This window comes from Moschus berezovskii, chromosome 6 (genome assembly GCF_049115385.1).
Source record: "Moschus berezovskii isolate FMDL1 chromosome 6, NW_MosBer_1.0, whole genome shotgun sequence".
Lineage (NCBI taxonomy): Eukaryota > Metazoa > Chordata > Mammalia > Artiodactyla > Moschidae > Moschus > Moschus berezovskii.
The window spans coordinates 106,624,299-106,651,762 of NC_142465.1; the positions used below are offsets into that span (position 1 = coordinate 106,624,299).

Consider the following 27,464-nt stretch of genomic DNA (forward strand, 5'->3'; position numbering starts at 1 on the left):
ACTACTGGAAAAAACATAGCCTTGACTAGACGGACCTGTGTTGACAAAGGATTGTCTCTGCTTTTTATTTTTATTTTTTTATTTTTTTCAGTTATCTAATTTTATTTTATTTTATTTTATTTTATTTTTTTTACAGTTCATAACTTTTATAAATAAAATAAATTAAATGTACAGTGAATAAGTTCTCTGAAATATTTCAATATTTCTGCAGGTTTAGTAACATCATAAAATACATTTCAACTAAAATTCACAAATCTAAAAAACTGTTAGGCATTTTTAGGCGTTTCAAGTTGGAAATGAAGACCAATGTTACATCGTAATATGCCAATTACAAATAGTACTTCAAATAGCAAATACTACAGTTTGTCCCAAACTTTAAAAACTATTCATGAACTCAACACTGAACTATTGATGGCTATGAGAATTGTTTCCTAGCCTTTTTGAAAATTTCAACCCATTTACGTTTAAGGTAATTATTGATAAGTACGATCCCGTAGCCATTTTCTTTATTGCTTTGGGTTCAAGTTTATACACTCTTTCTGTGTTTCCTGTCTATAGAAGATCCTTTAGCATTTGTTGGAGAGCTGGTTTGGTGATGCTGAATTCCCTCAGCTTTTGCTTGTCTGTAAAGCTTTTGATTTCTCCTTCATATTTGAATGAGATCCTTGCTGGGTATAGTAATCTGGGCTGTAGGGTATTTTCTTTCATCACTTTAAGTATGTCTTGCCACTCCCTTCTGGCCTGAAGAGTTTCTGTTGAGAGATCAGCTGTTATCCTTATGGGAATCCCCTTATGTGTTATTTGCTGCTTTTCCCTTGCTGCTTTTAATATTTGTTCTTTGTGTTTGATCTTTGTTAATTTGATTAATATGTGTCTTGGAGTATTTCGCCTTGGGTTTATCCTGTTGGGGACTCTCTGGGTTTCTTGGACTTGGGTGATTATTTCTTTCCCCATTTTAGGGAAGTTTTCAACTATTATCTCCTCAAGTATCCTCTCATGGTCTTTCTTTTTGTCTTCTTCTTCTGGGACTCCTATGATTCGAATGTTGGAGCGTTTAACATTGTCCCAGAGGTCTCTAATATTGTCCTCATTTCTTTTAATTCGTTTTTCTTTTTTCCTCTCTGTTTCATTTATTTCTACAATTCTATCTTCTAGTTCGCTTATCCTGTCTTCTGCCTCTGTTATTCTACTGTTTGTTCCCTCCAGAGTGTTTCTGATCTCATCTATTGCATTATTCATTGTATATTGACTCTTTTTTATTTCTTCTAAGTCCTTATTAAATCTTCCATCTTCTCAATCCTTTTCTCCAGGTTATTTATCTGTAACTCCATTTTGCTTTCAAGATTTTGAATCATTTTCACCATCAAAATTTGAAATTCTTTATCAGGTAAATTCCCTATATCTTCTTCTTTTGTTTGTGTTGGTGGGCAATTATCTTGTTCCTTTACTTGCTGGGTATTTCTCTGCCTCTTCATCTTGCTTATATTGCTTTGCTTGGGGTGGCCTTTCCCTCTTCTTGCAGTTTGTGGAGTTCTCTTTATTACGTAGTTTCTTCGCTGTGTGTGGGGTTGGACGGGTGACTTGTCCGGGTTCCCTGGTTAGGGAAGCATGTGTCGGTGTTCTGGTGGGTGGAGCTGGATTTCTTCTCTCTCCTTTAGAAGACAATGGGCTGCTTTTCTGGGAGCCTGATGTCCTCTGCCAGTATTCAGAAGTTGTTTTGTGGACTTTACTCCGCGTTCAAATGTTCTTTTGATGAATTTGTGGGGGAGAAAGTGGTCTTGCCATCTTATCCCTCCGCCATCCCTCTTGCCATCTTATCCCTCCGCCTTGTTCCTTCCTCTGTCTCTGCTTTTTAATATGCTGTCTAGTTTGGTCATAACTTTCCTTCCAAGGAGTAAGTGTCTTTTAATTTCATGGCTGCAATTATCTCTGCAATGATTTTGAAGCCCCCCAAAATAAAGTCAGCCACTGTTTCCATTGTTTCCCCATCTATTTCCGTGAAGTGATGGGACCAGATGCCATGATCTTAGTTTTCTGAATGTTGAGCTTTAAGCCAACTTTTTCACTCTCCTCTTTCACTTTCATCAAGAGACTCTTTTGTTCTTCTTCACTTTTTGCCATAAGGTTTGTGTCATCGGCATATGTGAGGTTATTGTTATTTCTCCTGGCAATCTTGATTCCAGCTTGTGCTTCATCCAGCCCAGCATTCCTCATGATGCACTCTGCATATAAGTTAAATAAACAGGGTGACAGTATACAACCTTGACGCACTCCTTTTCCTATTTGGAACCAGTCTGTTGTTCCATGTCCAGTTCTACCTGTTGCTTCCTCATCTGCATACAGGTTTCTCAGGAGGCAGGTCAGGTGGTCTGATATTCCCATCTCTTTCAGAATTTTCCAGTTTATTGTGATTCACACAAAGGCTTTGGCATAGTCAATAAAGCAGAAATAGAAGTTTTTCTGGAACTCTTGCTTTTTCGATTATCTAGCAGATGTTGGCAATTTGATCTCTGGTTCCTTTGCCTTTTCTAAAACCAGCTTGAACCTCTGAAATTTCACGATCCGTGTACTGTTGAAGCCTGACTTGGAGAATATGGGGCATTACTTTACTAGCGTGTGAGATGAATGCAATTGTGTGGTAGTTTGAGCAATCTTTGGCAATGCCTTTCTTTGGGATTGGAATGAAAACTGACCTTTTTTAGTCTTGTGGCCACTGCTGAGTTTTCCAAATTTGCTGACATATTTGGTGTAGCACTTTCACACCATCATCTTTTAGGATTTGAAATAGCTCAACTGGATTCCATCACCTCAACTAACTTTGTTCGTAGTGATGCTTTCTAAGGCCCACTTGACTTCATATTCCAGGATATGTGGCTCTAGGTGAGTGATCACACCATCGTGATTATCTGGGTCATGAAGATCTTTTTTGTACTGTTCTTCTGTGTATCTTGCCACCTCTTCTTAATATCTTCTGCTTCTGTTAGGTCCATACCATTTCTGTCCTTTATCGAGCCCATCTTTGCATGAAATGTTCCCTTGGTATCTCTAATTTTCTTGAGGAGATCTCTAGTCTGTCCCCTTCTGTTGTTTTCCTCTGTATTGATCACTGAGGAAGGCTTTCTTATCTCTCCTTAGTTTTCTTTGGAACTCTGCATTCAAATGGATTTATCTTTCCTTTTCTCCTTTGTTTTTCACTTCTCTTCTTTTCACAGCTATTTGTAAGGCCTCCTCAGACAGCCATTTTTCTTTTTTGCATTTCTTTTTCTTGAGGAGGGTCTTGCTCCCTGTCTCCTGTACAATGTCACGAACCCCCTCCGTAGCTTTGTGGTATAGTCTAAAGTCAGGCAGGTTGATTCCTCCAGTTCCATTCTTCTTTCTCAATATTGCTTTGGCTATTCAAGGTTTTTTGTATTTCCATATGAATTGTGATATTTGTTCTACCGATACTATTGGTAACTTGATAGGGATTGCATTGAATATATAGATTGCTTGGGTAGTATCACTATATTGATTCTTCTGATTAATTAACATGGTATATTTCTCCATCTATTTGTGTCATCTCTGATTTCTTTCATCAGTGTTGTATAGTTTTCTATATATGGGTCTTTTGTTTCTTTAGGTAGATTTATTCTTAATTATTTTATTCTTTTAATTGCAATGGTGAATAGAATTTTTTCCTTATTTTCTCTTTCTGTTTTCTTAATTGATCCACCTGCTTTATATTCCTTTTTATCTTCTTTTTTTTCTTCCTTTAGTATTAAACAAATCTGTTATTATTTCAGATTTTCCTTTTTCCTTCTGATTTTCAGCAGCTTTGCTAGTAGTGGCGGTTTTCATACTCTTCCATTTATTTATTTTTTTAAAATTCTATATCATTATATCTTCAAATATTACTTCTGTAGTTCTGTCTCTCTGTCTTTAGATCTCTTTTCCTTCTCCTCCTCCTCTTTCTTCTTCTTCTCATCTCTCATCTTTAGGACTCCTCTGAAAGAGGTGAAAGTGAAGTCTCTCAGTTGTGTCTGACTCTTTGCGACCCCATGGATTGTAGCCTACCAGGCTTCTCTGTCCATGGGATTTTCCAGGCAAGAGTACTGGAGTGGGTTGCCATTTCCTTCTCCGGGGGATCTTCCTGATCCAAGGATCGATCTCAGGTCCCCTGCATTGTAGGCAGACGCTTTTACTGTCTGAGCCACCAGGGAACACATTAGGACTCCTCTAAGTCACTATATTCTGAGTTTTATCTAAAATTCATTTAACTTATTCATTCACTTTTTAAGGTTGGTAATGGTTCCTTTGATATTTTCACTTATTAATGATTATTTGGTAATTTTTTCATCTTTTTACCTGTTTATTCTCTCCTCTCTTTCCCCCTAAATACATTGATCATAGTTAAAATCTTTATCTGCCAAGTCCAACATTTCTATCATATGTGTCTTTGCGTTCTCTTATCTTGTTTTTTCACTTTGATCATTTGTCATGTTATCCTAGCTTGTCAAATGTCATGTTATTTTTTTATTGAGTGCTGCTGCTAAGTCACTTCAGTCGTGTCCGACTCTGTGCGACCCCACAGACGGCAGCTGACCAGGCTCCGCTGTCCCTGGGATTCTCCAGGCAAGAACACTGGAGTGGGTTGCCATTTCCTTCTCCATTATTGAGTGCTATAAATTATATATTAAAAAGTAAGCTACTCCCGATACATTTTCTAACACCTGAAAAGATTTACCCTTTGTTTTGCTAGACAGGTAGGGGGAAGGGCTATATGTCAGTCAAACATCTAAATATAACCTAAAACTGAGCTGTAACAAGTGTGGGTTGCAGTTTTGGTAGCACTCGGTCCACTTCTGATTTCTCTGTCCCTGTGACATGAACTTTCAGAGATTTCAGTTCAGAGCCTGGACTCTTTGGTAGCTCAGTACCCAAGAGAATGAGAAAGACTCGCTTTCCAAGTCTTTTTACATAGTTCTTTAGCCTCTTGCCCTTCACAGCTTATATACTGGGCAGATATTTGAGGAGAAAACATACTGTGTGAGAGAGTCTCTCAAGATTCTAATTTTGTCACTCCAGAACCAGGTAACTCCCAAATTATGCTGGCTTTCTGTCACAACAGTAGTCCTCTGCTTGCCCAAGCCCAGATTCTGAATTATTAAATTATGCAATGAATTGGCAAAATGCCACAGAGAAAAAGAAGCTATAGATCCTGGACTAACATTGAAATAATCTCCACTCCTTAGAATTTTAGCATATTTAGTCCATGTTGTGTTAACAAATGTCAAATGCATTTACTATTTCTTAAAAAATATTTTCCAGCTTTTAAAGTTTTATCCAGAAAGACCCAGCAAAACACATTGGCCTGCTGTGAACTCCTCCATTCTCCTGGAAGTGGAAAATTTTAGGTTTAATTCTCTACTTCATTATTTACTTAAAGTGCAGCAACACTGATAGACATTATTTAACCTTTCTTTACATCACTTTTATGTATAAAAAAAGAGAAGAATACATTGAGTCCGTTAATGTTATTTGTTCAAGGAATTTCAGAGCAGGACTATAACTTATTTCTGCTCAGTGATAGAACCAGAAGGGCTTCACCAATGGCTCAGCGGTAAAGAATCCACCTGCAGTGCAGGAGACACTGGTTAGATCACTGGATGATCCCCTGGAGGAGGGCATGGCAACCCATTCCAGTATTCTTGCCTGGAGAATCCTATGGACAGAGGAGACTGGCGGGCTACAGTTCATAGGGTCTTAAAGAGTCAGACATGACTGAAGCGACTAAGCACACATACATACTATTTCCCCCTCAAGATCACATAACTCCAAAATTTGAGTAACAGAGATTATTGACACAAAGTCCAAGGAGGGATTGTATGCTTGGGAGAGAAGAAGAACATTCTCTGATTCCCAGTGGAATGTGGCCAATGTCAATCATTGTTACCTAACATCATCTCTCATGCAAATTGTTCAATCCACTCAAAAAGATCACATTTTTTGAAGCTAAGTATCCAGATCTGAAGTCTGAAGCTTAGAACCAAAAGTGAAATATTCTGGGGTAAACCAAGACATCTCAGAATTCATTTGTTTTTCAATTCTGAATGACTGTACCAAGGAGAAGGATTCTAATGGTAGATGAATCATGACTACTATCTGAGGCCTCTAATGAGGAAAGTTCCTGACTCCACTCCCTTTAATCAACCCCTTTAACTCTCAGGTCAACGGCATCAAAGTGTGTGTGGTTTGTAAGGAATCCATCCAGCAGCCAGCTCATTCCTGTGACTCTGAACTCATTTAACTGCTCTGGAAAGAGAGACCAACATTTCCTGTAAATCTTTCTCAGATGCTGTGCAGAATTCTACAGATCAGAATGTTAACTCTGATAGGACCTTGTAACACCTTCTGTCTCAGACTACTCTCTAGAGTGCTTTCAACTTAATGTTTCCTGTTCTATTTTCCTCCTATTTTTCAACCTTATTAATTCTCTTGCCACTGCTACAAGAAACCAGACCCAGCTGCTGCCCCAGTGCAATGACTCCATGTCAGAATCAGAAGGGTCTGCAGCCTCAGAGAGAGTGCCCCTTTTTGCTCAGGTAAGGGTCTCACAGGACAGAAGACCCTTCTCATTCCTCAGGTCAACACCCCGTTGTCCCATTTCTCTCTCCTCAGACAGCAGGCAGCTCCGCCTGGTGGACGGGGGCGGTCCCTGCGCCGGGAGAGTGGAGATCCTTCACCAGAGCAAGTGGGGCACCATCTGTGATGACGGCTGGGACCTGGACGATGCCCGCGTGGTGTGCAGGCAGCTGGGCTGTGGAGAAGCCTTCGATGCCACTGTCTCTTCTTACTTTGGGGCGGGATCAGGGCCCATTTGGCTGGACAATGTGAGGTGCACAGGAAAGGAGTCCCACGTGTGGAGGTGCCGTTCCCGGGGCTGGGGGAAGCACTACTGCGATCATAGAGAGGATGCAGGAGTCATCTGCTCAGGTATGGTCAGTTCATTGCCCACCAGCTGGGAGAATGGAAAGTTCCAAGAAAGTTGATTCGGATCAGAGGGACAATAGGGGACGGGTGGGCTAGAGAGGACTGAGAAACCTACCCATCCTCCGTGAGTGCACTATAGCTGTGAGCAATGAGCTTCATTTACTTTCCTCTTGCAAGTCTTTGCTATTCTCTTCTTCTCCAGTGGTCTTACCTGACACTAAAATAGCTATTTATTCTCCCAGTTAAAATAAATCCTCATAATTTTTTCATAGTTCACATTTTGTGAGAGTGAAACATTTGCTAACAGACACATACACACTCTTTGCATAGGAAGGCTGTGAGAGGCAGGGATAAAAATGAGGATGTACTTTCCTAGGTGGAGTTGTTTCTATACAAACAGTGTGAGACATTATTTTGCACTAGGTAAGTATGAGTGGAGGCTACGCCTACTATAGGAGGAGATCATTGACTTATATACAGGGTATCCCTACAGAGGATATCATTTAACAGATTGGAGATTCTTATGGATTTGTGCCAGATTTCAAGTCTCCTTTGCAAATTTAGACATAAATGTTCATAGTTCTTTGATGGTAGAGAACTGTTGATGAAATGCTCTGAGTCATACATTCTTCCATTGTTACTAGAAAAGTCTGTCTCTCCAATTTTTCCTTTAAAATATCTGTATAAATGCAAACTTTGGAGGAACACTTAGCCATGTAGTGACAAGTCATAATAAAACTTGAATTTCTGTGTTTTATGATAAGAGATTATATAGTTTATACTTGATGACGTCAATGATATAAGATAATTACATTTGGGGGCTTATTTGGAGTAAGTAGACAAATATGAGTTTTGAAGAAGGTGGAAAAGGTTTTATAGTAGCTGGGAGGGAGGAGAATGGCAATGGAGCTGAGGAAGGCCACTGTGAGGTTCTCTGAGCAGTGCTGAGGAGCCAGGTGTGGTGTGAAGGATGCTACGTGTGCCTAAGGACACAGGCTGTCTACACAGCAAGAGACCAGACAAGCATATATCTTTGTTATATTTAATATCTTTACTCACATCAGCCTTTTATTTAATAATTTTCTTGGAATCATCCCAATTTTATTCTTCCATGTAAATTTTAAAATCAAGTAGAAAATAAAAAAGATATACTATATCTTAGAAGTCTCTACCCTGATATGTATAAGACTTTATTGATTATTCAGCATATATTTAAATATTTCACATGTATCAGGGTATGTAAAACAGAATACAAGAAATACTTCTTTTTTGTTCTTACTAAATTTTTAATCTCATGGAATTAATGTAACAATATCAATAAACTCAGATATGCAGATGACACCACCCTAATGGCAGAAAGTGAATAGGAACAGAGGAGAGCTTCTTGATGAAAGTGAAAGAGAAGAGTGAAAAAGCTGGCTTGAAACTCCGCATTCAAAAATCTAATATCATGGTATCCAGTCCCATCACTTCATGGCAAAGAGATGAATAAAAAATGGAAACAATGACAGACTTTATTTTCTTGGGCTTCAAAATCACTGCGGACAGTGACTGAAGTAGTGAAATTAAAAGACGCTTGCTCCTTGGAAGAAAAGCTATGACAAACCTAGACAGCATATTAAAAAGCAGAGACATTACTTTGTGACAAAGGTCCATATAGTCAAAGCTATGTTTTTTTCCAGTAGTTATGTATGGACGTGAGAGTTGGATCATAAAGACGGCTGAGCACTGAAGAATTGATTCTTTTGAACTGTGGTGCTGGAGAAGACTCTTGAAAGAATCCCTTGGACAGCAAGAAGATAAAATCAGTCAATCCTAAAGGAAATAAACACTGAATAATTTATCGGAAGGATGGATGCTGAAGCTGAAACTCCAATACTTTGGCCAATGATAAGAAGAACTGACTCATTGGAAAAGACCCTGAGGCTGGGAAAGATTGAAGGTGGGAGGAGAAAGGGACGACAGAGGATGAGATGGTTGGATGGCATCACTGACTCAATGGACATGAGTTTGAACAAACTCAGGAGATACTGAAGACAGGGAAGCCTGGAGTGCTGCAGTCCATGGGGTCACAAAGAGTCAGACACAACTGAGTGACTGAGCAACAAAAACAACCAGTTAAATAAAAATGCTTTAATTAGAATGTGTAGCCTATGACCAAACTCACAGCCAGAGGAGGCTAGGGGCCTCTCTGGGGAGATGGAAATGGATAAATAATAAAAAGCAAGCAGATCATCCTCTCTCTCATCATTCATTCTTACGTGAGTGGTCCAGCTAATCCTTCAATTCTTTAATTTCTGTGGTGTCTTTTCTGTTCTCTCCAGCTCTCTATAGTAAATTTTTATTCTGTTACATCATTCTTTCTGAGACTTCAAAGTTCACATATTTATGCAATCAGAGTCCTTCACCAGGAGAAATTCCACCATGTACATAAATAACCATGAGAACATTCAGAAACCAGGGAAATTATTCTAAAAATTGTTCTTTATGATGTGCAGGGATTTTTTTCCCATTGGATTACCTTCTCTCTGTTCAAATATGATCACTGAAGGATGAAATCATGATCACGAGTCTTTTCTTTGGTCTCTCTCTCATACTCCATTCACTCCCTGTTTAACCTACCACTCACCCCACCTCACTCCCTACAATGAGGTGTAGGTGAGTCTCCTACACCTTTTGGAGTCTCCTTTCCATCTATTTGTAGCTCTTAAGATTGTTCCTTCTTTTCTGCATTGGGAGGAGTGGGAAAGGGTAGCAGTGTTAGGTGGCAAATGGGAGGAGCACAGGGGATAAAAGGTATTAAAATTTTGTTGAACAAGTATTTGGTTTCCAAATCTATGTTTCATCCCTATTGAGGCTTTTGCAATTTAACAATTTCTAAAATATATATGGCTTGTTTGCTCTCTGCTCTCTTCCTCTCACTCTCCTTTTTAATAGCTTGCTGGCTTCTTATGTCAGAAATCCAAATAGGAAAGTAATATACAGTTGGCATATAGATAGGTTTAGAATACATTAAATTATCATCACTCCTTCATATTTGCTCAGTATCACATGTCTAGTATGAAGTAATCAACTAACTCAGTTGTCTTGCATAATCCCACTGAGACTTTACTTTCTCTCAGGTGTGTTCATAAATCCTAGGTTTTTAAGAAAGATGGCTAGGGCCATTCCCTCCCTCTCCTATGACTTTCTGAGCTTTCGTCATTTCCAAACTTAACTGTGAACAACTTCTTCCACAATTAAGTTACATAATTGTGACCTAATGCCTGCACCCAGATCCAGCCTGCATGATGTTCCTTGTCTTCAGTGACTTGAATATTGGCTCTGAGAGAAAACTGGCCAGAATTCTAGCCCCAGAAGTCTCAGGATGGCCTTCTAAACTTCTCTGGCTCTTATGCCTCTAACCTCTTGAATCCCATGGTCTTTTTTCACACTCAGTTAGTTCAGCTCTGCACCCAAGTTTGAATGTCTACCACTGTGCAGTTTCTTTGGGCACTGTAGTTTCCAGGCCCCCAGATATGAAGTTAACATTCCTAACCAATATATATCCCTGAATTCAGCCATTCCAAACTTACCCTGCGATCCTTCTGGATATCTCTTCAGAAACTTGTTCATGAAAATGCAGTTTGACAATGACAGTCAAATTCTCTCTTCTTAACCCCTCTTATTCCACTGTTGGAAAGAAAAGCTTTCACACCATCTCATGCCTGCAAGATGTTGTTTCCAATTGTCAAGCCAAGTTCATGAACACTCACTGAATTTGTTGTTCTTTGTTTCCCTTAGGATTTTTGCGTCTGACTGGAGGGGATGGACCCTGCTCAGGGCGAGTAGAAGTACATTCTGGAGAAGCCTGGACCCCAGTGTCTGATGGGAACTTCACACTCTCCACTGCCCAGGTCATCTGTGCAGAGCTGGGATGTGGCAAGGCTGTGTCTGTGCTGGGACACGTGCCCTTCAGAGAGTCTGATGGCCGGGTCTGGGCTGAAGAGTTCAGGTGTGAGGGGGAGGAGCCTGAGCTCCGGGTCTGCCCCAGAGTGCCCTGTCCAGGGGGCACTTGTCACCACAGTGGAGCTGCTCTGGTTATCTGTTCAGGTGAGATGCACGTCAGGACTTAACCTCTGTGTATAGTCAGTTCAAGCTAAAAAAAAAAAAATTTTTTTCTAAAATCCTGTCTTTTTCCATCAGTGTACACAGATGTCCGGCTCATGACAAATGGCACCTCTCAGTGTGAGGGGCAGGTGGAGATGAATATTTCTGGACGATGGAGAGTACTCTGTGCCTCCCACTGGAGTCTGGCAAATGCCAATGTTGTCTGTCGTCAGCTTGGCTGTGGAGTCGCCATCTCCACCCCAAATGGAGCAGAAGGAGGTGATCAACTCTGGAAAGCCCGATTTCACTGCTCAGGGACTGAGTCCTTCCTATGGAAATGCCCTGTGACTACACTGGGTGTTCCTGACTGTTCCCATGGCAACACAGCCTCTGTGATCTGCTCAGGTAAGAGAGGGAAGGGCATCTGTACTTAGGATGCTCCTGGAGTGAAATTTCCCCAGAGCAGAGAGTAAGGGAAAAGAAGCTTAAAAAGGAAGATATTCTGTAGTGAACTGTTTAATCTTGTTACTGAACTCAGGTTTCAGCTGCTCATTACTCAAGAATCCAATATTGAAGACAAATGTGGGGTAAAATTAAAGACAGCTTTATTGAGGAAACCAGCAGTTCTGGGGAGACAGAGGACTAATGTATCGAAGAACCAGCTCCTCATTGCTGATCAGGGGCAAGAGTTTCTAAATGGCAATTTTAGGAGTGTATGGGTGGAAGTTTTGTCAGGTCTGAAAAAAGGTGGTCCACTGGAGAAAGGAATGGCAAACCACTTCAGTATTCTTGCCTTGAGAACCCCATGAACAGTATGAAAAGGAAAAAAGATAGGACACTGAAAGATGAACTCCACAGGTCTCTAGGTGCCCAATAAGCTACTGGAGATCAGTGGTGAACCAACTCCAGAAAGAATGAAGAGACCAAGCTAAAGAAAAACAACTGCCTTCTGAGAAATCTGTATGCAGGTCAAGAAGCAATATTTAGAACTGGACATAGAACAGTAGACTTGTTCCAAATAGGGAAAGAAGTATGTGAAAGCTGCATATTGTCACCCAGCTTATTTAACTTATATGCAGGGTACATCATGTGAAATGCTAGGCTGGATGAAGCACAAGCCGGAATCAAGATTGCTGCAAAAATGATCAATAACCTCAGATATGCAGAGAGATGGTGCTACTCTTATGACAGAAAGTGAAGAAGAACTAACGAGCATCTTGATGAAAGTGAAAGAGGAGAGTGAAAAATTTGACTTAAAAGTCAGCATTCAGGAAACTAAGACCATGGCATCTGGTCCCATCACTCCATGGCAGATATATGGGGAAACAGTGGAAGCAGTGAAAGACTTCATTTTGGGGGCTCGAAAAATCACTGCAGGTGGTGACTGCAGCCATGAAATTAAAAGACGCTTGCTCCTTGGAGGAAAAGTTATGACCAACTTGGACAGCTTTTTAAAAAGCAGAGACATTACTTTGTCAACAAAGGTCTGTTTAGTCAAAGCTATGATTTTTCCAGTAGTCATGTATGGATGTGAGAGTTGGACTATAAAGAAAACTGAGCACCGAAGAATTGACGCTTTTCAACTGTGGTGTTGGAGAAGACTCTTGAGAGTCCCTTGTACTGTGAGGAGATCCAACCAGTCCATCCTAAAGGAAATCAGTCCTGAATATTCATTGGGAGGACTGATGCTGAAGCTGAAACTCCAATACGTTGGCCACCTGATTCGAAGAACTGACTCATTTGAAAAGACCCTGATGCTGGGAAAGATTGAAGGTGGGAGGAGAAGGGAACAACAGAGGATGAGATGGTTGGATAGCATCACCGACTCTATAGACATGAGTTTGAGTAAACTCTGGGAGTTGGTGGTGGATAGGAAGGCTTGCTCAAGCTCATATCCTTTGAGTTGGTGATATCATGTAATCATCTCATCCTCTGTCATCCCCTTCTCCTCCTTCCCTCAATCTTTCCCAGCATCAGGGTCTTTTCAAGCAAGTCAGTTCTTCTCATCATGTGGCCAAAGTATTGGAGCTTCAACTTCAGCATCAGTCCTTTCAATGAATATTCAGGGCTGATTTCCTTTAGGATTGACTGGTTGGATCTGTTGTTGTCCAAGGGACTCTCAAGAGTATTCTCCAACACCACAGTTGAAAAGCGTCAATTCTTCGGTGCTCAGTTTTCTTTATAGTACAACTCTCACATCCATACATGACTACTGGAAAAACCATAGCTTTGTTAGACCTTTGTTGGCAAAATAACGTCTCTGAATTTTAATATGCTGCCTAGGTTGGTCATAGTTTTTCTTCCAAGGAGCAAGAGTCTCTTAATTTCGTGGCTGCAGCCACCATCTGCAGTGATTTTGGAGTCCAAGAAAATAAAATCTGTCACCATTTCCATTGTTTCCCCATCTATTTGTAATGAAGTGATGGGACCAGATACCATGATCTTCGCTTTTGAAATGTTGAGTCTTAAGCCAACATTTTCACTCACCTCTTCCAGTTTCATCAAGAGGCTCTTTAATTCCTCTTCACTTTCTGCCATAAGGGTGGTGTCATCTGCATATTTGAGGTTATTGATATTTCTCCTGGCAGTCTTAACTCCAGCTTGTGCTTCATCCAACCCAGCATTTTGCATTATGTATTCTGCATAGAAGTTAAATAAGCAGAATGACAATATACAGCCTTGATGTACTCCTTTCTCAGTTTTGAACCAGTCCATTGTTCCCATCCATAGAACTCTTTATATCCTTCTAAAATACTTTGTCTACTCCAAAATCACAAAAAAATGTTCTCTGAGAGTATCTCACAGAAGTGTAATGATTTTTCTTTTGTATATAATTGCACACTGCTTCTAGGATTGATATATGTGTAGGATAAGGTTCAAATGTCATGTTTTCATATAGGCATCCAGTTGACTCAGAATCTTTCTTCTGAAAAGAATATTCCCCACTGCAGTGCCACCTTTGTGATAAATGAAAGGGCACATATATCTGAGTACTTCTTTTAGACTCTCTATTCTTCTCCAGTGAATCATTTGTTTATCCTTGCACCTGTACCACATTTTCTTAATTACTGTAACTTTATAGTAAGTCTTGAACCTTCCCTGGTGGCTCAGATGGTAATGAATCTGCCTACAATGCTGAAGACCTGGGTTCGATCCCTGGGTTGGAAGATCCCCTGGAGAAGGGCATGGCAACACATTCCAGTATTCTTGCGTGGAAAACCCCCATGGACAGTGGAGCCTGGTGGGCTGCAGTCCGTTGGGCCAGGAAGAATTTGACACAACTGAGTGACCAAGCACACATAGTAAGTCTCAGTTCAGTTAAGTCTTTCAGTCATGTCTGACTTTTTGTGACCCCATGGACTACAGCACGCTAAGCTTCCCTGTCTATTACCAGCTCCCAGAGTTTACTCAAACTCATGTCCATTCAGTCAGTGATGTTATCCAACCATCTCATCCTCTGTTGTCCTCTTCTCCTCCTGCCCTCAATCTTTCCCAGCATCAGGGTCTTTTCAAATGAGTCAGATCTTCAAATCAGGTGGCCAAAATGATGGAGTTTCAGCTTCAGCATCAGTCCTTCCAGTGAATATTCAGGATTGATTTCCTTTTAGGATGGACTGGTTGGATCTCCTTGAAATTCAAGGGACTCTCAAGAGTCTTCTCCAAAACAACAGTTCAAAAACATCAATTCTTTGGTGCTCAGCTTTCTTTATAGTCCAACTCTCACATCCATACATGACTACTGGAGAAACCATAGCTTTGATCAGACAGACCTTTGTTGGCAAAGTGATGTCTCTGCTTTTTAAAAAGCTGTCTAGGTTGGTCGTAACTTTTCCTCCAAGGAGCAAACGTCTTTCAATTTCATGGCTGAAGTCACCATCTGAAGTGATTTTGGAGCCAAAAAACCAGAAGTCTCTCACTGTGTCCATTGTTTCCCCATCAATTTGCCATGAGGTGATGGGACTGGATGCCATGATATTAGTTTTCAGAATGTTGACTTTTAAGCCAACTTTTTAACTCTTCTCTTTCACTTTCATCAAGATGCTCTTTAGTTCTTCTTTGCTTTCTCCCATAAGGGTGGTGTCATTTACATATCTGAGGTTATTGATATTTCTCCCTGCAATCTTTATTTCTGAGTAACTTTAATTTAAAGAAATTATGTTGTTGCTTTTCTTGCCAACTGCTTTGGTCATTCTTGGTTTTTGTATTTTGCATACATTTTTGAGCTGAAGCTCCACTACTTTGGCCACCTAATGTGAAGAGCTGACTCATTAGAAAAGACCCTCTTGCTGGGAAAGATTGAGGGTAGGAGGAGAAGGGGACGACAGAGGATGAACTGGTTGGATAGCATCACTGACACAATAGACATGAGTTTGAGCAAGCTCCAGGAGTTGGTGATGGACAGGGAGGCCTGGTGTGCTTCAGTCCGTGGGTTGCAAAGAGTCAGACACAACTGAATGACTGAACAACAACATAAATTTTGAATCAACTCATCATGTTTCAGACATTCAAAAGCATAAGGGAATTTGAGGTTAGATTTAATCTCTATATAAATTTGAGAATGATTGACTTTGACAGCATTGCGTTTCCCAGTTCACTGACAAAATATTTCCCTTCATTCGGTTAGGTTTTCTCTCAGCTGTTCTGCACATCTTTAACTAGGTTTCCTCCTAGGCACTTTATGGGTTTGATGTTATTAGTGTTTCCTTTAGTGAAGGTTTTCTAGGAATGAATTCTCCCTGAACTTTACCTGGATTCCCCAAATGTTTGGTTAGTGTTTTCCTTTAATCCTTCTTTCTTTCTTTTCTCTCTCTCTCTTGCTCTAGCTTTCCCTCTCTCTCCTTCTCTGTCCCTCTCGTGCCCCATTTTCCCCTGAGTATGTAAAATCTTTCTGGATTAAGTTGCAGGCATGATGCTCCTTTATCCCTTCCCCCCAACAACAACAACAACAACAAAATATTTCAGGGAATTTCCTTACATAACCAAGTTCAGTCAAACCTTTAGAGATATCAGCCCCACATGACGTCTAAGTGCAACCACATGAGAAACCCCAAAGATCGAACTGCCAAGTTGAATCTTCCCCAAATTACTGACCCAGGAAATCATGAGCAAAATTCTTAAAAATTTTCCTTCATCTGCTAAGTTTGGGGAAAATTTTGTTATACAGTATTATTAATCAGGCACTTACCATATGATCAGCATTTCTAAATAGAGAAATATTTATCATCTGATCTTCCATTTTACTATTTTACTTAATGTTGATCTAATGTGATGATACACTCATTCTCTAGTTCTTAATTTCAGCTGTAGAATTTTCATTTCTTTTTGTTATCATTTCTCTGCCAAGTTGTACAGCTTGTTAATTAATTCTTTGAGCACTTTAATCATGGCTATTTAAATGCTGTCAGATTATAAAACTCTTTGAGGAAAACATAGGCCGAACATTTTGTGACAAAAATTGCATAAAGATCTCTTTTGAGCAACCCCTAAAGAAAATAAAAACAAAAATAAATGAATAGGACCTAATTAAACTTAAAAGCTTTTACATATAAAAGTAAACCATAAACAGAACAAAAAGACAACTCTCAGAATGGGAGAAAATATTTGCAAATGAAGCAACTGACAAGGGATTAGTCTTCAAAATACACAAACAACTCAATATCAACAAACCAAATAACCCAATGAAAAAATGGGAAAAAGACCTAAATAGACATTTTTTCCAGACATACAGATGGCTAACAAATACATGAAAAGATGTTCAACATCACCAATTATTAGAGAGATGCATATCAAAGCTACAGTCAAGTATTACTTCACATCAGTAGAATGTCTGTCATTACAAAATCTACAAATAATAAATACTGGAAAGAATGTACAGCAAATGGACTCCTCCTACATATGGGTAAGTAAATTGGCACAACTTCTATGGAGAACAGTATGGAGTTTCCTCAAAAAATTAAACATAGAACTATCCTATGACTCAGGAATCCCACTCCTGGGCATATACCTGGAGAAAATCATCATTCAAAAAGATACTTTCGTCCTGAAGTTTCAGTTCAGTTCAGTTCAGTTCAGTCGCTCAGTCATGTCTGACTCTCTGCGACCGCATGAATCACAGCATGCCAGGCCTCCCTGTCCATCACCAACTCCCGGAGTTCACTCAAACTCATGTCCACAGAGTCGGTGATGCCATCCAGCCATCTCATTCTCTGTCGTCCCCTTCTCCTCCCGCCCCCAACCTTTCCCAGCATCAGAGTCTTTTCCAGTGAGTCAACTCGTCGCATGAGGTGGCCAAAGTATTGCAGCTTCAGCTTTAGCATCAGTCCTTCCAATGAACACCCAGGATTGATCTCCTCTAGAATGGACTGGTTGGATCTCCTTGCAGTCCAAGGGACTCTCAAGAGTCTTCTCCAGCACCACAGTTCAAAAGCATCGATTCTTCGGCGATCAGCTTTCTTCACAGTCCAACTCTCACATCCATACATGACCACGGGAAAAACCATTGCCTTGACTATGATGCAGCACTATGTGCAGCAGTCAGGACACAAAAGCAACCTAAATTTCTGTCACAGGAAGAATGGATAGAAAAGTACATATATAAAGTGGAATACTACTCATCCGTGAAAAGAAACAAAGTTGTGTCATTTGCAAAGACCTGGATAGACCTGGAGATTGTCATGTAGAGTGAAATAAATCAGAAAGAGAAAAACAAATATTATATAACATCACTCATATGTGGAATCTAGAAAAATGGTAGAGATGAACTTATTGCAAAGCAGAAATAGAGACACCAACATAGAGAACATCATATGTATACTAAGAGGGGAAATGAAGAGTAGGATGAATTGGGACATTGAGACTGACGTATGCATACTATTGATGTGCTGTGCTTTGTGCTTAGTTGCTTGGTTGTGTCCAACTCTGCGACCCCATGGACTGCAGCTCTGGAGGCTCCTCTGTCCGTGGGGATTCTCCAGGAAAGAATAGTGGAATGGGTTGCCATGCCCTTCTCCAGAGGATCTTCCCAACCCAAGGATCAAACTCAGGTCTCCTACATTGGCAAGCAGATTCTTTACAGTCTGAACCACCAGACTCAGAAGCCCTGAACTATTGATGCTGCTAAGTCACTTCAGTCGTGTCCGACTTTGTGCGACCCCATAGACGGAAGTCCACCAGGCTCCGCAGTCCCTGGGGTTCTCCAGGCAAGAACACTGGAGTGGGTTGCCATTTCCTTCTCCAATGTGTGAAAGTGAAAAGTGAAAGTGAAATCGCTCAGTCATGTCTGACTCATAGCGACCCCATGGACTGCAGCCCACCAGGCTCTTCTGTCCATGCGATTTTCTAGGCAAGAGTACTGGAGTGGCTTGCCATTGCCTTCTCCGGAACTATTGATACTAAGTATAAAATAGATATTGACTGGAGAATCCCGTAGACATGGAGCCTGATGGGCTACAATCCATAGTGTCACAGAGTCAGGCACGACTGAAGTGACAGCATGCACTCACATATAAAATAGATAAATAATAACCTATTTTATAGCACAGGGAACTCTACTCAGTGTTCTGTGGTGACCTAAATAGGAAGTAAATCCAAGAAAGAGGGGATATATTTGTTGTTGTTGTTTAGTTGCTGAGTTGTGTCTGACTCTTGTGTGACACAAGAGTGTGATCCCTTGGACTGTAGCCTGCCATGCTCCTTTGTCCATAGTATTTCCCAGCAAGAATACTGGAGTGGGTTGCCATTTCTTTCTCCAAAGAATCTTCCCAACCCAGGGATAGAATCCCAGTCTCCTGTTTGGCAGACAGATTCTTTACCACTGAGTCACCTAGGAAGCCCATATGTATATGCATAACTTATTAATTTGCTGTTCAGCAGAAGCTACCACAGCATTGTAAAGCAATTATACTCAAATAAAAATTAATAAAATTAAATAAAATAAATTCTCTGTCAGGTAACTAACTCTAAGAGCCAACTACCTTGGGAACTTTTTTAATGTTTCTTTTTCTTCTTGGTTTTCCATGAGATCTCTTTTATATAAGTATTTTTTAAATCACAAACATTGTAGATAAAAAATTGTACAAAACCTTCAGAAAGGATTTTGTTTTGTTTCTTCTATTTAAGGGACAGATATAAGGATAGAACAACTTATTTAACTCATTCTTAGGGCAAAGCTTGGCTTAAAACAGGAATTGTGGCATTGTCAGGACCATGGCTCTTCATAGAGAAAGGGAACACTAAGATTATGATAACTTTACCGCCATGTTATAGCTTTCATCTCAGTTCCATCAGTTCAGTTCAGTTCAGTTCAGTCGCTCAGTCGTGTCCGACTCTCCGCGACCCCATGAATCACAGCACATAACTAGGTAATTATTATTATTATCATTTTCTTTTAAACTTTTTACTTTGTATGGGGTATAGCAGATTAACAATATTGTTATAGTTTCAAGTGAACAACCAGGGACTCGACCATACATATACATGTATCCATTTTCCCCTAAACTCCCCTCCCCTTCTAAAAATTATTTAGTTTAACTGACTTTCCTGTTCTTCAACCCTCCCAACCCTCTAATCATCGCTGTTTCTTCAGGAAACCAGACCCAGGTGCTGCCCCAGTGCAACCACTTTGTGTCTGAACCAACAGGATCTGAAACCTCGGAGGAGATCGCCCCCTACTGCTCAGGTGAGGGTCCCATAGGACAGAAGACCCTTTTCATTCTCCAGGTCACCGCCCCATTGTCCCATTTCTCTCTCCTCAGACAGCAGGCAGCTCCGCCTGGTGGACGGGGGCGGGCCCTGCGCCGGGAGAGTGGAGATCCTTGACCAGGGCTCCTGGGGCACCATCTGTGATGACGGCTGGGACCTGGACGATGCCCGCGTGGTGTGCAGGCAGCTGGGCTGTGGAGACGCCCTCAATGCTACGGGGTCTGCTCACTTCGGGGCGGGATCAGGGCCCATCTGGCTGGACGACCTGAACTGCACAGGAAAGGAGTCCCACGTGTGGAGGTGCCCTTCCCGGGGCTGGGGGCGGCACGACTGCAGACACAAGGAGGACGCGGGGGTCATCTGCTCAGGTCCGCGCTCCACACTGTCCACAGGCTGGGGGAGGGAGGGCCCAGGAGGACGGGGTCTGAGCGCTGATGGAGAGATGCTGAAAGGACCAGAGAAGAGGCTTCCTCCCATGGAGCCTGTCTTTCCAGCAGAGGTGAAGGCGAGGTGCTCTCACTTTCTCCTGCAACAGCTGACGATCTGGGCCTTTCTTCTTAGCAATGTTTCCTGGCAGAGCCTTTTCTCACGGTTTTCCTTGAAATCATGGCTCACTCTTCTGGTACATATGGTAGAGAAGTCTTAAAACCTTGGTGCTAGTTTTTGTTTGTTCTGTAACAAATTACCACACAGTTAATGGTTTAAAACAACACATTTATTCCCGTACACTTCTGTATCTTAGATGTCCAGCAGGGATCTCACTGGACTGTGATAAAAGTTTCAACAGGGCCACATCACTTCTGAGCCTCTGGGAAAGAATCTGTTTCCTGTCTTTTCAAGCTTCTAGAAACCGCCTGCCTTCCTTCACTCATAACCCCATTCTGTTCATCATCAGACCAGCAACGCTCCACCTCTCTAACCATTCTCCATATTCACATCCCCCTCTAGCCACAATGAGGAAAAGGATTCCACTTTAAGGAATAGTGAGTCTAAGAAGGTGGTTAGACTGTGCTCAGGTGGTTAATCCACCATATTTCAGGTTAATCTCACCATCCCAAGGTCCTTACCTTAATCACATCTGTAATGTCCCTTTTGCCAGATAAGGAAACACAGACACAGGTTCCATGTAGACATTTGTGGGTCCATTATTCTATCTGCCTCCACACTGTCCACATCACATCCCTTTCATACACTCTTTTAGATGTTTTGTCAGGAAGCAGGAGTCAGCTCCCTCTCCCTGTAGGTGTCCAGGTTGGTCTTCCTCTCAGTTCATATCAACAACATCATGGTGGTAGAAATGTTTAGAAAGACAGACACAAATGGTCAAAGTCAGGTAAAAAGCAGACAAGTTTCACTCTGGTCATCTAATGGATTTACTTCCTAAGCTGGATCACAGATGAGTGTTCACAATTTTGGGGAGAGAGGAAAACCCGGAACACTGAGTGGGGTGCTCACTATGTCCTGTCTCTTCCCTTTCAATCTTAGAGTTCCTGGCCCTCAGGATGGTCAGCGAGGACCAGCAGTGTGCTGGGTGGCTGGAAGTTTTCTACAATGGGACCTGGGGCAGTGTCTGCCGCAGCCCCATGGAAGATGTCACCATGTCCATCATCTGCAGTCAGCTTGGCTGTGGGGACAGTGGGACCCTCAACTTCTCTCTTGGTCTTAGGGAAGGTTCTAGACCCCGGTGGGTAGATTTAATCCAATGTCGGAAAACGGATACCTCTCTCTGGCAGTGTCCTTCTGACCCTTGGAAATACAGTTCCTGCTCTCCCAAGGAGGAAGCCTACATCTCGTGTGCAGGTGACTTATGTCTGCTTCTGTGTCTTTCCCAACCCTGAAGGATGTTATTAGTGAGATTTGATATTTTAAAATCTAAGTGATGGCTTTAAGTTGAGTTTATAAAGTGAAGTTTGGATGGAGCTAGTTTATTTCATTTTATTTTTTTTAAAGGGTTTAGTAACACATTTTAATATATAATTTTGTAAGCATTTTTAAATAAAGTACAGATATATAATTATAATTATCAATGCATGTATGGATGGAGCTAGTTTAATCCACATGTTCCACACTTGCTTTCTTAAAAAATTTTAATTGATATAATAACATAGTATTATATTGTTTGCTGTGTACAACAATATAATGCTGTGCTTATATATTTGTATATATTGATAAATGGTCATAGCAGTAAGTCTAATTATATCTTTCACCATATATGTAGTTAAATATTTTTCTTATATGATGAGAATGTTTAAGATATATTTTTTCACCATATTTCAAATAGACAATATGGTAGTCACTATGGTCATCATGCTCTCTTCACTTATTAATTTTATAACTCAAGTTTATACCTTTTGACTACCTTTGCCTGCCCCAAATCCCCCACCTCTGGCAGCCACCAACTACTCAGAATCTCTGAACTTGCTTTTTGCTTTAAGATTACACATATAAATAAGATCATATGGTGTTTTTATTTCTCTGTCTGATTTGTTCCCTTAGTATAACGCCCTCAAGGTCCATCCATATTGCTGAAACTGGCAAGATTTTCTTCTTTTTTTATGGGTGGATATATGTCTATATTACATTTTCTTTACTAATTCATTCATCAGTGAAGACTTACATTGCTTGACTCTTGTATATACTGCTATAAAATACTAAAAGGTAATGCTGTTAAAGTGCTGCAGTCAATATATCAGCGAATTTGGGGAATTCAGCAGTGGCCATTTCAATCCCAAAGAAGGACAATGCCAAAGAATGTTCAAACTACTGCAAAATTGTGCTCATTTCACATGCTAGCAAGGTTATGCTCAAAGTCTTTCAAGCTAGGCTTCATCAGTAAGTGAACTGAGAACTTCCAAGATGTACAAGCTGGGTTTAGAAAAGGCAGAGAAACCAGAGATCAAATTGCCAACATTTGTTGGCTCATAGAGTAAGCCAGAGAATTCCAGAAAAACATCTGCTTCATTGACTACACTAAAGTCTTTGATCATGTGGATCACAATGAACTGTGGAAAATTCTTAAAGGGATGAGAATCCCAGAGCATCCTGCCTGCCTCCTGAGAAACCTTATGCATGTCAAGAAGCAGCAGTTAAAACTGGATATGAAACAACTGACTGGTTCCAAATTGGGAAAGGAGTTCATCAAGGCTGTATATTGTCACCCTGTTTATTTAACTTATATGCAAAGAACATCATGTAAAATGCCAGCTGGATGAATCACAAGCTGGAATCAAGATTGCTGTGAGAAATATCAACAACCTCAGATACACAGAAGATACCACTCTAATGGCAGAAAGTGAAGAGGAATTGAAGAGCTTCTTGTGGAGGGTGAAAGAGGAGAGTGAAAAAGCTGGCTAAAGCTCAACATTCTAAAAACTAAGATTATGGCATCTGGCCTCATTACTTTATGACAAATGATAGGGGAAAAAGTGGAAACAGTGACAGATTTTCTTTTCTTGGGCTCCAAAATCACTGCTGATGTTGACTGCAGCCATGAGATTGAAAGAGGCTTGTTCCTTGGAAAGAAAGTTATGACAAACCTAGCTGCTGCTGCTGCTAAGTCACTTCAGTCGTGTCCGACTCTGTGCGACCCCACAGACGGAAGCCCACCAGGCTCCCCCATCCCTGGGATTCTCCAGGCAAGAACACTGGAGTGGGTTGCCATTTCCTTCTCCAATGTGTGAAAGTGAAGTCGCTCAGTCATGTCCGACCCTTAGCGACCCCACGGACTGCAGCCCACCAGGCTCCTCCATCCATGGGATTTTCTAGGCAAGAGTACTGGAGTGGCTTGCCATTGCCTAGACAGAGTATTAAAAAGCAGAGACATCACTTTGCTGACAAAGGTCCATTTAGTCAAAGCTATGTTTTTTTCCAGTAGTCATGTATGGATGTGAGAGTTGGATTATAAAGAGGTTGGGTGCCAAAGACTTGATGCTTTAGAATTGTGGTGCTTGGACACCACAGTTGAATTGAGAGTCCTTTTGGCAGGAAGGAGATCAAACCAATCAATCCTAAAGGAAATCAACACTGATTATTTATTGGAAGGACTTAAGCTGAAGCTGAAGCTCCAGTACTTTTGCCACCTGATGAGAAGAGCTGACTCATTGGAAAAGACCATGATGCCCAGAAAGACTGAAGGCAAAAGGAGAAGGGGGTAACAGAGGATGAGATAGTTAGATAGCATCGCCAACTCAGTGGACATGATTTGAGCGAACTTTGGGAGATAGTAAAGGACAGAGGAGCCTGGCATCTGCAGTCCATGGGGTTGCAAGGAGTCAGACACAACCTAGCAACTGAACAAATATTGCTGCAGTGAGCATTGGGTTTTCAAGTCAGTGTTTTTGTTTCCTTTGGATAAATACCCCAAAGTGAAATTGCTAAATCATATGGCAATTCTATTTTTAATTTTTGATGGACCTCAGTACAGTTTCCATAGGGCCTTCATCAACTTACATTCCTTCTAACTGTGCAAAAGCTTTCCTGTCTCTTCACATTCTCCTCAACTCCTGTTATTTCTTCTTTTTGATAAAAGCCTTTCTAGAGGAGAATCCCAGGGACAGGGGAGCCTGGTGGGCTTCCGTCTATGGGGTCACACAGAGTCGGACATGACTGAAGTGACTTAGCAGCAGTAGCAGCAGAGGATATGAGGTGATATCTTATTGTGGTTTTGATTTGTATTTTCTGATGATTAATAGTGTTGAGCACGTTTCCATACCTATTGCCAAGTTGTATGTATTCTTTAAAAAATGTCTATTCAGGTTCTCTGCCCATTTAAAAATAATCAGATTGTTTTTTGCTAATGAGTTGTATGAGTTTTTATGTATTTTGGATAATAATCCTTACCAGAAATATAATATGCAAATATTTTCTCCAATTCCATAGGTTTCTTTTTCATTTTGTTGATGGTTTCCTTAATTGGGCAGAAGCTTTTTAGCCTTATGTGGTCACAACTGCTTGTTTTTACTCTTGTTCCCTTTGCTTTTGGTGTCAAATCCAAAAAATTATCACAAAGACTGGCATCAGGGATTTTATTTTCTGTTTTTTCCTGTAGAAATTTTATGGCTTCAGGACTTGTGATCAAGTCTTTAATCTATTTTGTGTTAATTTTTTAGAATGGTGTAAGATAGTGGTCCAGTTTCATTTTTTTGCATGTGACTGTCCAGTTTTCCCCATGCCATTTACTGAAAAAACTGTCCTTTCCCTACTGTATCTTCTTGGCTTCCTTGTCAAAAATTAATTTACCTTAAAAATGTGGCTTTATTTATGGGCTCTCTATTCTGTTCCATTGATCTCTGTGTCCATTTTTATACCAACAACATACTGTTTTGATTAATATAGCTTTGTAATATAGCTTGAAATCAGGAAGCATGACACCTCTAGCTTTGTTATTCTTTCTCAAGATTGCTTTGGTATTCAGCGTCTTTTGTGGTTCCATGCAAATTTTAAGATTGTTTCTTCTGTATCTGTGAAAATTTCCATTGGAATTTTGATATGGATTGCAGTGAATCTGTAGATTGCTTTGGATAGTATGGGCATATTAATAATATTAGATCTTCCAATTGATGAGCACAGAATATCTTTCCATTTATTTGTGTCATCTTCAGTTATCTTTCATCAAAGCCTTATAGTTTTCAGAGTACAGGTCTTTTACCTCCTTGGTTAAATTTATTCCTAGATGATTTATTCATTTTCATGCAAATGTAAATAGAATTGTTTTCTCAGTTTCTCCTTATGGCAGTTTGTTGTTAGTGTAAAGAAATGCAGCTGATTTTTGTATACGGGTTTTTCTTTCTACAACTTTATTGAGTGTATTAGTCCTCATATTTTTGGTGAAGTCTTTAGTGTTTTCTACATATAATATCATATACGGGGATTTCTTTCCTCATGACTCTGATGGTAAAGAATCTGTCTGCAATGCAAGAGACCCGGGTTCAGTCCCTGGGTTGGCAATATCCCCTGGAGGAGGAAATGTCAACCCACTCCAGTATTCTTGTCTGGAGAATCCTATGGACAGAGGATCCTGGTGGGCTGCAGTTCTTGGGGTCGCAAAGAGTCAGACACGACTGAGTGACTAACACTTTCACTTTTCAATCTGCGAATAGTGTTAATTTTGCCTCTTCCTTTCAGATTTGGATGTCTTGATGTTCTTTTTATTGCCTGATGGATCTGGATAGGACTACCAAAACTAAGTTGAATAAAAGTGGTGAGAGAAGACATTTTTGTCTTGTGTCTGATTTCAGAAGAAAAGCTTTTGGTTTCTTATAGTCAAGTATGATGTTAGCTGTGAACTTCTCATATGGCTTTAATTATGCTGAGATGCAATCCTTCTATACCTACTTTGTAAAAGAATTTTTACCATAAGTGGATGTTGAATTTGTCACTTTTTCTGCATCCTTTGAGGATATGATCTTCACCTTCATTTTGTTTATTTGGTGTATCACATTGATTAATTTGTGAATGTTGAACTATCCTTGCATCTTTGTAACAAATATCACTTGATCATGGTGTATGATTCTTTTAATGTATTGTCAAATTCAGTTTTCTAATATTTTGTTGAGGATTTTTGCACCTATATTTTATCAGAGTATTAACCCATAATTTTCTTTTCTCATATGTCTTTGTCTGGCTTTGGTATTAGAATAATGTTGGCTTCATAAAATGAATTTGGAAGTATTCCTTTCTTCTGTTTTTGGAGGAGTTTGAGAAGGCCCCACCACTAAATACTGTTACATTGGGAAATGAGATTTCAACAATAATTGTTGAATGAAATAAATAAATGTTGGGGAGGGCAACAAATAGTCAAACCATAGCACCTTACTTCCTTCCACATTTCTCTGTTTCTCTCCTTCGCTCCCCCTGTACAAACACAAACCCACAACTAAGAATGTGGTGAGAGATATTTCAAAAACAGAGGCTCACTCCCTTCCTTGCCTCTCTTTGCTTATCTCTTTGTCCTTTCCTTTTGAAGGCCAAAGAGGCATTAAACTGTTCAGTTCAGTTCAGTCGCTCAGTTGTGTCCGACTCTTTGTGACCCCATGAATCACAGCACACCAGGCCTCCCTGTCCATCACCAACTCCCGGAGTTCACCCAAACCCATGTCCATTGAGTGGGTGATGCCATCCAACCGTCTCATCCTCTGTCGTCCCCTTCTCCTCCTGACTTCAATCTGTCCCAGCAAAAGGGTCTTTTCAAATGAGTCAGCTCTTCGCATCAGGTGGCCAAAGTATTGGAGTTTCAGCTTCAACATCAATCCTTCCAATGAACACCCAGGACTGATCTCTTTTAGGATGGACTGGTTGGATCTCCTTGCAGTCCAAGGGACTCTCAGGAGTCTTCTCCAACACCACAGTTCAAAAGCATCAATTCTTCAGTACTCAGCTTTCTTTATAGTCCAACTCTCACATCCATGCATGACCACTGGAAAAACCATAGCCTTGACTAGATGTACTTTTGTTGACAAAGTAATGTCTCTGCTTTTTAATATGCTGTCTAGGTTGGTCATAACTTTCCTTCCAAGGAGTAAGGGTCTTCTAATTTCATGGCTGCAATCACCATCTGCAGTGATTTTGGAGCCCAGAAAAATAAAGTCAGCCACTGTTTCTACCGTTTCCCCATCTATTTGCCATGAAGTGATGGGACCGGATGCCATGATCTTAGTTTTCTGAATGTTGAGTTTTAAGCCAGCTTTTTCACTCTCCTCTTTCACTTT

At 40.6% G+C, this 27,464-nt stretch overlaps 1 protein-coding gene across 4 annotated transcripts in view; it reads left to right on the plus strand.

Moving 5' to 3' along the window:
• Positions 1–27,464, plus strand: part of LOC148777720 (antigen WC1.1-like) — a 44,538-nt gene that overhangs the window by 11,941 nt on the left and 5,133 nt on the right. For all 4 annotated transcript variants that reach the window (XM_088837374.1, XM_088837376.1, XM_088837377.1 and 1 more), the window contains exons 2-7: positions 6,658–6,972; positions 10,753–11,061; positions 11,155–11,463; positions 19,643–19,735; positions 19,812–20,126; positions 21,244–21,558. In XM_088837374.1, the coding sequence (XP_088693500.1) occupies positions 6,658–6,972; positions 10,753–11,061; positions 11,155–11,463; positions 19,643–19,735; positions 19,812–20,126; positions 21,244–21,558 (1,656 nt within the window). The remainder of the gene's footprint in view (positions 1–6,657; positions 6,973–10,752; positions 11,062–11,154; positions 11,464–19,642; positions 19,736–19,811; positions 20,127–21,243; positions 21,559–27,464) is intronic.